The sequence below is a fragment of the Aquarana catesbeiana genome, linkage group LG10 (genome assembly GCF_042186555.1).
Source record: "Aquarana catesbeiana isolate 2022-GZ linkage group LG10, ASM4218655v1, whole genome shotgun sequence".
In the NCBI taxonomy this organism is placed as follows: Eukaryota; Metazoa; Chordata; class Amphibia; order Anura; family Ranidae; genus Aquarana; species Aquarana catesbeiana.
Genome location: NC_133333.1, coordinates 48663967 through 48677766, shown reverse-complemented (window position 1 = coordinate 48677766; position 13800 = coordinate 48663967). Strand labels below are relative to the sequence as shown.

General features: G+C 42.1%; 1 protein-coding gene across 6 annotated transcripts in view; it reads left to right on the top strand.

Annotated features, from left to right (window-relative positions):
• The window catches only part of SYT3 (synaptotagmin 3), a 372879-nt gene that overhangs the window by 257460 nt on the left and 101619 nt on the right, over window positions 1-13800 (top strand). For all 6 annotated transcript variants that reach the window (XM_073602152.1, XM_073602148.1, XM_073602149.1 and 3 more), the window contains one exon: window positions 6090-6639. In XM_073602152.1, the coding sequence (XP_073458253.1) occupies window positions 6090-6639 (550 nt within the window). The remainder of the gene's footprint in view (window positions 1-6089; window positions 6640-13800) is intronic.

The window sequence follows — 13800 nt, the reverse complement described above, 5'->3', positions numbered from 1 at the left end:
TTGCAGAACTACAAGTCCCATGAAGAATAGCAAGACTTTGACAGCCACAAGCATGACACCCAGAGGCAGAGGCATGATGGGACTTGTAGTTTTGCAACAGCTGGAGCTCCGCTAATTGCATAACCCTGCAAAAGAGTACAACTGAGTTCACCAAATAAGGAAAACTTTACTCTGGGAGGGACGGGCAAAAATACACTTTTGGGTAGAATTATGCTCTAACCCTTTAATTGCTACTGCTGTAACTTTTACAATGGGGCAGCCAAAACAAGCTTATAACCATGAACACCAACACCAATTCACTTCTACATGCTGGCAACATTTTGTTCCTGATCTGCAAGACATGAATAATTTGAAAAATTTAGGACCCCCGAGCACATAAATATATATGCGCAATGAGAATACATGTACAGTATATACCAAACGCCAATTGCATGATATGTATTTGGTATCGCCACACACAGAAGAATAATTGTAGGCCTAAAGTGACATAGTTAATTTTACCATTGGGGCAAGCTTACACAGAATTAAGGTTAGATACCTTTGATGTTCATCCAAATAAAACAGCGTTGTCCTTTATCTTTAATGGAAAATTTGGAGATTATGTTGTGTTTGTGTGCGTTAAACAAAAAAAAAAAAAAAAATAGGATTTCATAGTCCTGTTCACAAACATAATGCGAAAAATTGGGACGGCCTTATTTTTATTTAATACGTCCTCTGATTTAGGAAAAATTGTTTGGGCTTGTCAGTAAATTTTCAAGTCTTTAATGTGTATGAAAAATGGAAAAATTGGTCTAACAATGAAAGGTTTCAAAAAAAGAACTGCTTCTGTAAATTCAGCAAAAATGTGCACGTCTGTTCTGAGAAATCTGTAATTTAGCATTTATCTGAAATTGTCCATGGAATCATTACTGAATTACAAAACCTTTACTGTGAGAATAAATTAATATGCCAAGGGGCATTATTCTAAATAGGCAATGAATTTAGTATTTGCCCTAGTTTTTATTTTATTTTTTTTTGTGCTTCTGGGTGGGACTGTATAGATTTTTTTTTTTTGTGTTCATTTTATTATGTTCAGGACTAATGTTTGTAGTAAGGAAAATATACAATATCGTATAGAAATATTGTTTACAATTTTTAGTCCACAATAGTTCCTAGCTTTTGTTTTCAAGTTTTTAGCAGTTCAACTCTAACATATATGCAAACTCTTACAATGAAAGCATTTTATATTAACTGTGCAAAAAAAAAAAAAAAAAAAACACAAATTGACGTGTTTGGCTGTCCTGTGTCTTGTGTACACTTTCTGTGTTATCTTTAGGAGTCTAATCTGTTCTCCCAGGTCTTATTTTGGATTACAAAACATTTCCCCCCTAAACTGTGGAGATAAGGAGGAAAGGATGAATTCTGTAGTTTAGCAAAAGACTGCTGGGCAGGGCTGACACTATGTCTCTTATAGCAGTCCAGAAAAGCACTGAGCTATCAACTGACAACAGGGAAGTTGAAGCTGAGTGCATTTCTGGCATATAAACAGGTGTTTCTGCTTGCAGGGTCTTTAAAGGTAAAAATCATGGCGACTTGTACATTCATTGCCGTTATACGCTGATTTGTTTGTTTGCTTTTTCTTATTATTATTATTGTTATTATTTTGCCCTGACGTATACGTTAACTGATTTTCTGTAAGAAGCCTATTGTTTACAGGGCACAACAGCTGAGGCTCAGATTGCAAGCAAAGCTGAATTAGGCATCTCCCTGCTTTTAAAGGCTCTGTACAAACTTTCAATTACAGATATAAAGTATATAGGTTGATTCACTAAAGGAATTGAGAATCTTTACTCAAAATGTTTTGCTTTGTGTCTTTTAAGGTTCTTTGCGAAACCAGCCAGGAAGCATAAAAGAACCCTGGTAGTGTACCCTGGTAGTGTATGATTTACTAAATAAAAAATGCTACACATGCAATTGTAAGAAAAACAATTCATGGCATACAAAGAATCACAAAATATGCATACAATATACACATGCACAAGCTATCTATCCTTCCCAGCAAATTAGCATCGATAATGTATGCAAGAGGGATACACTAAAAATTACTTTACTTGGGTTGTTGATTTATTGTCATCCCCAGGTAATGTTTTCAGTCTTTCTTTATAATTGAGTCATCTTCCAGGATCCAGGATCTCTTCCAGACTGCTTCTTGCTTCTCAAAGTCCTGCCAAAACTGCATTCTTTGTGTCCTCAGGCTGTGTTCAAGTCCTTTTTCCTGCCCTTACTTCCTGCCCAAATCGCTTCCTGTCCTGAGCTTCATGAACCAGTCAAACAAGTTAATTAGCATATGCATAGGGGAAACCCAGGTTCTACTTATATTTATACTATAAAAATCACGAAAATAGCCATAGCAACACATAAAAATGTGTAAATATTCACTTTAGTTATAATATCATGCTTAAAGAAGATTCCCTTTCACTTTGAATTCCTGTTGATGTGTATATGCACATAATTGGATAATTGAAGTGAACGCTTAACTCCTTAATTAAATCAGATCTAAACGCTTAAAGTAAATGGTTACTGTAGATCTCCTCCTTTTTAGAAAACCCATCTTGGTCTGTGACATATTTAATGTTAAATGTTATTGTAATGGGGTAAGTGGAATGTGAACAGAGCGTTGGCAGCCCAAAATAAATGGCTGCTTAATGCAATACACATTAAATACATGATACCGCATGTTACAATTTTGTTGGTTACCACTAGGGATGAGCCGAACACCCCCCTGTTCAGTTCGCACCAGAACATGCGAACAGGAAAAAAGTTCGTTCGAACATGCGAACACCGTTAAAGTCTATGGGACACGAACATGAATAATCAAAAGTGCTAATTTTAAAGGCTTATATGCAAGTTATTGTCATAAAAAGTGTTTGGGGACCTGGGTCCTGCCCCAGGGGACATGGATCAATGCAAAAAAAAGTTTTAAAAACGGCCGTTTTTTCAGGAGCAGTGATTTTAATAATGCTTAAAGTCAAACAATAAAAGTGTAATATCCCTTTAAATTTCGTACCTGGGGGGTGTCTATAGTATGCCTGTAAAGGGGCGCATGTTTCCTGTGTTTAGAACAGTCTGACAGCAAAATGACATTTTGAAGGAAAAAACTCATTTAAAACTACCCGCGGCTATTGCATTGCCGACAATACACATAGAAGTTCATTGATAAAAACGGCATGGGAATTCCCCAAAGGGGAACCCCGAACCAAAATTAAAAAAAAAAAATGACGTGGGATTCCTCCTAAATTCCATACCAGGCCCTTCAGGTCTGGTATGGATATTAAGGGGAACCCCGGCCAAAATTAAAAAAAAAAAATGACGTGGGGTTCCCCCTAAATTCCATACCAGACCCTTCAGGTCTGGTATGGATTTTAAGGGGAACCCCGCGCCAAAAAAAACAAAAAAAACGGCGTGGGGTCCCCCCAAAAATCCATACCAGACCCTTATCCGAGCACGCAACCTGGCAGGCCGCAGGAAAAGAGGGGGGACGAGAGTGCGGCCCCCCCTCCCTCCTGAACCGTACCAGGCCACATGCCCTCAACATTGGGAGGGTGCTTTGGGGTAGCCCCCCAAAACACCTTGTCCCCATGTTGATGAGGACAAGGGCCTCATCCCCACAACCCTGGCCGGTGGTTGTGGGGGTCTGCGGGCGGGGGGCTTATCGGAATCTGGAAGCCCCCTTTAACAAGGTGACCCCCAGATCCCGGCCCCCCCCCTGTGTGAAATGGTAAGGGGGTACATAAGTACCCCTACCATTTCACGAAAAAAGTGTCAAAAATGTTAAAAATGACAAGAGACAGTTTTTGACAATTCCTTTATTTAAATGCTTCTTCTTTCTTCTATCTTCCTTTATCTTCTGGTTCTTCTGGCTGTTCTGGTTCTTCTGGTTCTTCCTCCGGCGTTCTCGTCCAGCATCTCCTCCGCGGCGTCTTCTGTCTTCTTCTCCTCGGGCCGCTCCGCACCCATGGCATGGGGGGGAGGCTCCCGCTCTTCTCTTCTTCTCTTCTTCTTTTCTTCTTTTCTTCTCTTCTTCTCTTCTTCTCTTCTTCATTTTCTTCTCCGGGCCGCTCCGCAATCCATGCTGGCATGGAGGGAGGCTCCCGCTGTGTGACGGCGCTCCTCGTCTGACAGTTCTTAAATAACGGGGGGGGGCGGGGCCACCCGGTGACCCCACCCCCTCTGACGCACAGTGACTTGACGGGACTTCCCTGTGGCATTCCCCGTGACGTCACAGGGAAGTCCCGTCAAGTCACCGTGCGTCAGAGGGGGGCGGGGTCACCGGGTGGCCCCGCCCCCCCCGTTATTTAAGAACTGTCAGACGAGGAGCGCCGTCACACAGCGGGAGCCTCCCTCCATGCCAGCATGGATTGCGGAGCGGCCCGGAGAAGAAAATGAAGAAGAGAAGAAGAGAAGAAGAGAAGAAAAGAAGAAGAGAAGAGCGGGAGCCTCCCCCCCATGCCATGGGTGCGGAGCGGCCCGAGGAGAAGAAGATAGAAGATGCCGCGGAGGAGATGCTGGACGAGAACGCCGGAGGAAGAACCAGAAGAGCCAGAAGAGCCAGAAGAACCAGAAGATGAAGGAAGATAGAAGAAGCATTTAAATAAAGGAATTGTCAAAAACTGTCTCTTGTCATTTTTAACATTTTTTGACACTTTTTTCGTGAAATGGTAGGGGTACTTATGTACCCCCTTACCATTTCACACAGGGGGGGGGCCGGGATCTGGGGGTCACCTTGTTAAAGGGGGCTTCCAGATTCCGATAAGCCCCCCGCCCGCAGACCCCCACAACCACCGGCCAGGGTTGTGGGGATGAGGCCCTTGTCCTCATCAACATGGGGACAAGGTGTTTTGGGGGGCTACCCCAAAGCACCCTCCCAATGTTGAGGGCATGTGGCCTGGTACGGTTCAGGAGGGAGGGGGGGCCGCACTCTCGTCCCCCCCTCTTTTCCTGCGGCCTGCCAGGTTGCGTGCTCGGATAAGGGTCTGGTATGGATTTTTGGGGGGACCCCACGCCGTTTTTTTTGTTTTTTTTGGCGCGGGGTTCCCCTTAAAATCCATACCAGACCTGAAGGGTCTGGTATGGAATTTAGGGGGAACCCCACGTCATTTTTTTTTTTTAATTTTGGCCGGGGTTCCCCTTAATATCCATACCAGACCTGAAGGGCCTGGTATGGAATTTAGGGGGACCCCCACGTCATTTTTTTTTTTTTAATTTTGGTTCGGGGTTCCCCTTTGGGGAATTCCCATGCCGTTTTTATCAATGAACTTCTATGTGTATTGTCGGCAATGCAATAGCCGCGGGTAATTTTAAATGAGTTTTTTCCTTCAAAATGTCATTTTGCTGTCAGACTGTTCTAAACACAGGAAACATGCGCCCCTTTACAGGCACACTATAGACACCCCGCAGGTACGAAATTTAAAGGGATATTACACTTTTATTGATTGACTTTAAGCATTATTAAAATCACTGCTCCTGAAAAAACGGCCGTTTTTAAAACTTTTTTTTGCATTGATCCATGTCCCCTGGGGCAGGACCCAGGTCCCCAAACACTTTTTATGACAATAACTTGCATATTAGCCTTTAAAATTAGCACTTTTGATTTCTCCCATAGACTTTTAAAGGGTGTTCCGCGGCATTCGAATTTGCCGCGAACACCCCAAATTGTTCGCTGTTCGGTGAACTTGCGAACAGCCAATGTTCGAGTCGAACATGAGTTCGACTCGAACTCGAAGCTCATCCCTAGTTACCACATGAAAGGGCCCTATGAGGTGGGGATAAAAAGTTGAGAGAACCGTGTTAGCTTACTTTTATGGCCTCCAAACCATCTGTGGACTTATTTGTGGACATATTTGGACTTATTGTGGAGATATTTATGGGTCTAGAATACTAGGAAAGAACCATAAACCTTTAATTTGTGGTGCTTGGAGCTCAAGAATCTTTATGGCTCTCAGAAAACTAAAACTGGTGTGTGCAGGATCCTCTAGAGGCCTGTTCTCAATTATTCTTAATCATGCAACCTGTTAACAAAATTAAATTAACATTGTTCTTCTGCTTTGCAGATACAGCACGTTACCCCGACCCATGACACAGCAGTTGTCCAGTCCTGATTTTTCAGGTCATGTGGATGAGAAACCAGAGCAGGCCACCAGTATTGGTCAGATAAAGCCGGAGTTATATAAACAGCGTTCAGCAGATGCTGAGATGAAGAAACTGGAAGCCACAAGCTGTGGGCGTATCAGCTTTATCCTTCGATATGGCTACAATACAGAACAGCTGGTGGTAAAGATATTGAAGGCACTAGACCTACCGGCAAAGGATGCCAATGGATTCTCAGATCCCTATGTAAAGATGTACCTTCTTCCTGACCGCAAGAAAAAGTTCCAGACTAAAGTCCACCGCAAGACTCTTAACCCAATCTTTAATGAAACATTCCATTTTAATGTGCCCTTTAATGAGCTTCAGAACCGCAAATTGCACTTCAGCATTTATGACTTTGACCGATTCACCCGGCATGACCTTATTGGTCAAGTGGTGATAGACAATTTGCTGGATTACTCAAATCCAGCAGAAGAAGTTCCCATCTGGAGAGACATCCTAGAAGCCAGCTCTGTAAGTATCTAATGAATCCCCTGAAAATATAGTTGTTTTTTATTGTATCGTGTTATTTCATTCATGGCTTAAAATAAGGTCTAGAACATGGAGGCACACCGTTACTCTGTAAACCTAAGAGACTGTTTTTCACTGTTTTCTTTTTGCCATTTATCCTTCATTAATAACTCCAACTTCATTAGCTAGTGCTGTTAAGAATAATTTCCAAAAGTTGAATTACTAGTGAGCCCACGTCTAAATTTTCCTTGTATCTGTGTAACTGGGATGATGCTGTGGAGGGGAAGGGACTACCACAAAGTGTAGTTTTAGGTTTTCATGCTATATTTATTTATTACAGGTACTTATATAGTATCATCAATTTACACAGCACTTTACAGATTTTTATATATATATATATATATATATATATATATATATATATATATATATATATATATATATATATATAGGCGGAATGAAACTCATTGCCTGACAGGGGTCCAGGCTGAGACTGTCACGTCTATATACAGCAGGTCTTGTTCTGATGTGTGGCTTCTGGGATCTTCAGCTCTTACATGCCATTGTCTGGAGCGTGGGCGGGCTATTTCCCAGCCAGCACTCACAGCAGCAGGCACAGGAACACACTTCCTAGCAGCCTGAGCTGCTCACATACACACCATGGGTACACATTCTAGGGACAATTTAGACAGGAGCTAATTTACGTACAATATCTCACAAAGGTGAGTACACCCCACATATTTTGGAAAATATTTTGTTATATCTTTTCATGTGACAACACTGAAGAAATGACACTTTGCTACAATGTGAAGTAGTGAGTGTACAGCTTGTATAACAGTGTCAATTTGCTGTCCCCTCAAAATAACTCAACACACAGCCATTAATGTCTAAACCACTGGCAACAAAAGTGAGTACACCCCTAAGTAAAAATGTCCAAATTGGGCCCTATTAGCCATTTTCCCTCCCCGGTGTGATGTGACTCGTTAGTGTTACAAGGTCTCAGGTGTGAATGGGGAGCAGGTGTGTTTAAATTTGGTGTAATCACTCTCTCACACTGGAGGTCCAACATGGCACCTCATGGCAAAAAACTCTCTGAGGATCTAAAAAAAGAAGTGTTGCTCTACATAAAGATGGCCTAAGCCAGTGATGGCAAACCTTAGCACCCCAGATGTTTTGGAATGACATTCCCCATGATGCTCATGCACTCTACAGTGTAGTTGAGCATCATGGGAAATGTAGTTTCAAAACATTTGGGGTGCCAAGGTTCACCATCACTGGCCTAGGCTATAAGAAGATTGCCAAGACCCTGAAACTGAGCTGCAGCATGGTGGCCAAGACCATGACCATACAGCGGTTTACCAGGACAGGTTCCTCTCAGAATAGGCCTAGCCATGGTCGACCGAAGAATTTGAGTGCACGTGCTCAACATCATATCCAGAGGTTGTCTTTGGGAACGAGATGTATGAGTGCTGCCAGCATTGCTGCAGAGGTTGAAGGGGTGGGGGGTCAGCCTGTCAGTGCTCAGACCATGCGCCGCACACTGCATCAAAATGGTCTGCATGACTGTCGTCCCAGAAGGAAGCCTCTTTTAAAGATGATGCACAAGAAAGCCCGCAAACAGTTTGGTCAAGACAAGCAGTCTAAGGACATGGATTACTGGAACCATGTCCTGTGGTCTGATGAGACCAAGATAAACTTATTCGGTTCAGATGGTGTCAAGCGAGTGTGGCAGCAACCAGGTGAGGAGTACAAAGACAAGTGTGTCTTGCCTACTGTCAAGCATGGTGGTGGGAGTGTCATGGTCTGGGGCTGCATGAGTGCTGCCGGCACTGGGGAGCTACAGTTCATTGAGGGAACCATGAATGCAAACATGTACTGTGACATACTGAAGCAAAGCATGATCTGCTTCCTTCAGAGACTGGCCTACAGGGCAGTATTCCAACATAATGACCCCAAACACACCTCCAAGACGATCACTGCCTTGCTTAAAAAGCTTAGGGTAAATGTGATGTCTCCAGACCTAAATTTTATTGAGCATCTGTGGGGCATGCTCAAAATGGCAGGTGGATGCCCCTCCGTGATGTTGTCATAGAGGAGTGGAAGAGGACTCCAGTGGTAACCTGTGAAGCTCTGGTGAACTCCATGCCCAATTGGGTTAAGGCAGTGCTGAAAAATAATGGTGGCCACAAAAAATATTGACACTTTGGGCCCAATTTGGACATTTTCATTTAGGGGTGTACTCACTTTTGTTACCAGCAGTTTAGACATTAATGGCTGTGTGTTGAGTTATTTTGAGGGGACAGCAAATTTACACTGTTTTATACAAGCTGTACACTCACTACTTTACATTGTAGCAAAGTGTCATTTCTTCAGTGTTGTCAAATGAAAAGACAAGTAAAATATTTACAAAACTTTGAGGGTTGTACTCACTTTTGTGAGATACTGTACAAGCTTGTCTTTAGCGTGCGGGAGAAAACCCACGCAGGCACAGGGAGAACATGTAAACTCTGTGCAGGTAGTGCCATGATTGGGATTTGAACCAACAACCCTAGTGCTGGTAGGTGAAAGTGCTAACCACATGCTGCATGTGCTGTATTTTTGTTACTCCTTTCCCTGTATTCATTTTTATAGCTTCTTCCATGTATCCAGGTAGGTAAGGGTATGTGAATACCTGGGCCTCATTCACTTAAGCCTAAACCTGTGCGAAGGGCCTTATTTGCTCACATGGGATGCACAGGTGTTTTGTGTATCCACGTGCAGACAGTCTCATTTATGTCAATTGGAACACAGCGGCTTCACAGGCAGGTGTGCGTTTCTGAACTCACACTGGCTGCATTTGGGAACACGCATACACATGGATGTCAAATTGTGAGCAGTGGCTGTGGAGCTGCTGTGCTCCAATTGATATGAATGCGACAGGTTGAACATGGACATCTGTACTTCCTGTGTGGGCAAACACAGCACTTTGCACGGCTGTACACTTAAGTATGTTTGTGTGAACAAGGTCTTAAGGAGCACACAATGTTTAAAATCAAAAAAACAAGACCGATTATAAGATTCAAGTAGATTTTTAGTAATTATAACTAAGGTTATTATAAAAATATTCAAAAATAGCTAGTGGCCTTGAAGACAAGATTTATGGGGAACAGGTGCCTTTCTTGCTGTTTTCCACATTGGTCTGCAGTTACAGTGCAATTGCTAACAAACTGGATGCAATGCAGTGAGCTGTAATGAGAGCTCTCAAAGCACAGGGAAATAAAATTCAAAGCCAAGTAGTTATGGTTGAGTTTGGTGTACCTGGAGTTCAGGTGTTTAAAAAATGCAATTATTATTTTAATAAATCACTCTGGACATATAACTATAGATTGTGTGAAGCATGACCCAATGATTGTTTTTGGTAAAAAAAAAAAAAATGCCTAGTACTTGCCAAAAATACAGCGGTGGTTAAGATTGCATGGTCTAGATTATGGGTGGTAATGTCAATAGAAACTGCTCTCCTTGGACACTCCTTAATGTATATTTAAATAAAAAAAAATATAAATATATATACATAATCTTTGGTGTGGAAATTCTCTTAACAACCGCAGCACATCTCTTAGAATCTGTGGCTTCTTTGTCCTGAGAGTCTTTGCTAAGCGGATAATCTATTTACTTCCAAAGCAATACACAAATGAGCCTTTCTGATATCAAAGCCCACCCATTCTACAGGCTGGCCTTTTTTTTTTCCTCTACTAACTTCATCTTCTTGAGTGGCTGCAGTACAATCAATTCTCTAATCAACATAACCTTTATTAGAAACCAGAGCAATCTGTCATACTGGCTTATGGACAGGCTCATAGGGTGATCACGCGTGACTGCTGCAGAGCCACCCTTTGTGCAGTTATGTATATAATGAGGCTTACGCTGAGAATACGAAGCGTACCCTGCAGGAAAGTGGAGCGTGAGGCCCATCACTCAATTCCACTGCTGTTTTTACTAGCTGAAGCCGAGGGTCTTAATTTAAGGAGATGTCTCCCATTAAATTAGGCAGAAAACTGGAGAGGGCTGGTGCTCACGGCCACCAGTTGGCTTCAGGGAAGGAATGCCAATGGGGGAACATTTCCTACAAGCCATTTTTCTTAAGTGCAAGTGAGTTTTTTACTTATTTTAGCATGGCATCTAATTTAGCATCAGCTTGGAGTGTATATAGACCATTGACATTAGTCCTTGACCCAGAAGGGTTTATAGTTACACAAAATAGGGCCAGTTTGTGTGGATACCAGTAAGCTTACCTGTATATTTTTGGTCTGAGATAGAAGACAGGAGGACACAAACTCAAGGAAAAACTATGAATGTTATATAGTGCCTTAAGTCAAGTTCAATGCATGAATCTAGGAATGCAAAACAAGAGTGCTAATCGCTTAGCCAATTAATTCTGATTTTCAGTTATGCCCCGTACACACGGTCGGATTTTCCGATGGAAAATGTCTGATCGGAGCGTGTTGTCGGAAATTCCGACCGTGTGTGGGCTCAATCGGACATTTTCCATCGGATTTTCCGACACACAAAGTTGGACAGCAGGAGATAAAATTTTCTGACAACAAAATCCGTTGTCGGAAATTCCGATCGTGTGTACACAAATCCGACGGACAAAGTGTCACGCATGCTCAGAATAAATAAAGAGATGAAAGCTATTGGCCACTGCCCCGTTTATAGTCCCGACGTACATGTTTTACGTCACCGCGTTTAGAGCGATCGGATTTTCCGACAACTTTGTGTGACCGTGTGTATGCAAGACAAGTTTGAGCCAACATCCGTCAGAAGAAATCCTAGGATTTTGTTGTCGGAATGTCCGAACAAAGTCCGACCGTGTGTACGCCCTATTACAGCCATAGGTTTAAACTGCTTTTTGTAAGGGTCATTCCACCCAAGACTTTTGGATGGAGCTGAGCAAGTTCTGACCAAACCAGTTTGTAGACAGGTGCAAGCATTCTTCCCACCTGTAGATGGCGCTGTGTCAATACTACAGGGAAAGAGGAATCTGATGGAAGTTATCCCCTTATGGACTCCCATTAGTCCTCCCTGGGAAAGTAGGGGTCTGATTTGATGCCAAATTCCCACAAAAATTCAGATGGCCATCCTAACGAGGGAGACTTTAAATAGGGGATCCCACGTCATTTGACCACGCTTTGACCAAATGGCAGGTTAGGGCAAGGAACCAGAGCGTTGGGGACAATGCTTAGCGCAAGAAAGGTTCCTGGCGAGTAGGGACACTGTCCAAGGCCAGTACAGTGTTAGACAAGATACCGCCACCCCTCCAACAGAGGCCGTTCTCCTGTAACATTATTGGAAATTATTCTCCAGAGATGTGTAGCTATAAAGTTTTTTCATTGTGATCGCTATAATTTTGAACTATTACTAAGAAACTACTGTGGTGCTAAAGGCCCTGTGTGTGGGTGTTGGTTTAAGTGAAAAACTCTGCGCCAAACTACTAGAAAATACTAAAAAAAATATAAATAGATTGCTGTTCCCCTAAAGAGTGGTGTGCTCCTAATGGTATATGAAAAAATTGAGTGTAGGGGGCACTATATAATAATTGTGCTTGATAGCTAATTGATATTTGTCATACCAAACAATTGAAAAAATATTGATTTATATTCGTCTCCTAAGATATAAATGGGTGTAGATACAATTCCAACAAAAATGACAAGTGTACAGTAAACACATAAATAAGTGAAAGATGCACAAAAAAGTCCACAACAAAACATATATATATGAAGAAGCTTCAATCTTCCAAATATGGCAGTGTCTTCCAACAAAGATTTGAAAATCCTTCACCAAGCTTTTAGGGAGATATGGACATCAATAAGTGAATAGATAAGTGTCCTGCTTACCAGACCAATTTGACTTCTTTCCTAGGAAAGATAGTCAAACTGCGCTTGTGCAGGATAGTGCCTGCTCACATAGATGGGATGGATATGATAAGGACCTTCCTCCTCAATGGCAAAGGCAGGATATACAGAAAAAGCAAGAAAACATCCATAGCATAATTCTGTTTTTTAATGTTAAAATCAAAGTATAAAAAAGTGGCCAAATGGCCCCTTACATTTAAAAGTGCCTATCCCGGCACTGGGCTGCTGGCTTGTCAAGGGAATCCTGTGTGGAGTCAACTTCGTCCCACCTCCGTGGATGGCGTGCGTTCCACCGGCTTTCACGACAACTAGCCGGACTGGAAATAGCGTAAGTAAAAACGTGACCAGGTACCGCCTCGACGTACGTTTCATTGTTTATGTCTTCAGGAAGCGTACCTGGTCACTAGTGGACACGTTTTTTACAGTAGGAGTGATTAATAGGGAGAACTTTGTGCGCAGCCCCACAGCCTCAGTCCCGGTCAGGGAACAATAATGGATTGAATCTCCGTTACATTAACACAAAAAAACCCCAAATAAATGTACCAATAACAATATTTCCTTTATCCCGCACACATAGAGAAGACTGTTGATCTATAGTTAGACAGTAAATAGTGTACCCCCCTCTAAATACAATATACTAGGTGATTCCAACAGATTCCTCTAGATGGCGGCAAGTGTTCCGACAGCAACCTGCAGTGGGCCACAGCTCACTGCCAGCAACAACTCGCTATCTAAGACAAATGTCACCATGGTCAAGGGCACTGTATCACTATTTTTGGGAGAACAATGATAACGTGTAAGAAGAGTATATTTTAAATTAGACTTTAATAATTAAAAAAGGGCTAGTCATTGGATAAAAAACAATTTATGTCCAATTCTTTATTAATTCCCAATGGTTGCATACTTCTCAATTTATAAATCCTTCTAGTCTCATTTTTGGAGATTTCCCTTTTCATGTGGGTTCCCCTTCAATGTTTAACTATTTTGTCAATTCCATAAAAGGTGCAAAGTGTAGGATCACTATTGTGATAAAGTTTAAAATGTCTTGAAGCGCTGTGGTTTGGGAAGCCTTTCTTGATGTTTGTTAAGTGTTCATTTTTTCTAATTTTTAATTGCCTCGTTGTTCTACCTACATATTGGAGGGAACAGGAACATTCCAGCACATAGGTGACATGATCCGAATTACACGTGATAAGGGGTTTGATTATAAAGTTCTCTTTAGTTACTACTGACTGGAACTGTGAAACCTTCTTAGATGTTCCTGGTCTCCTAG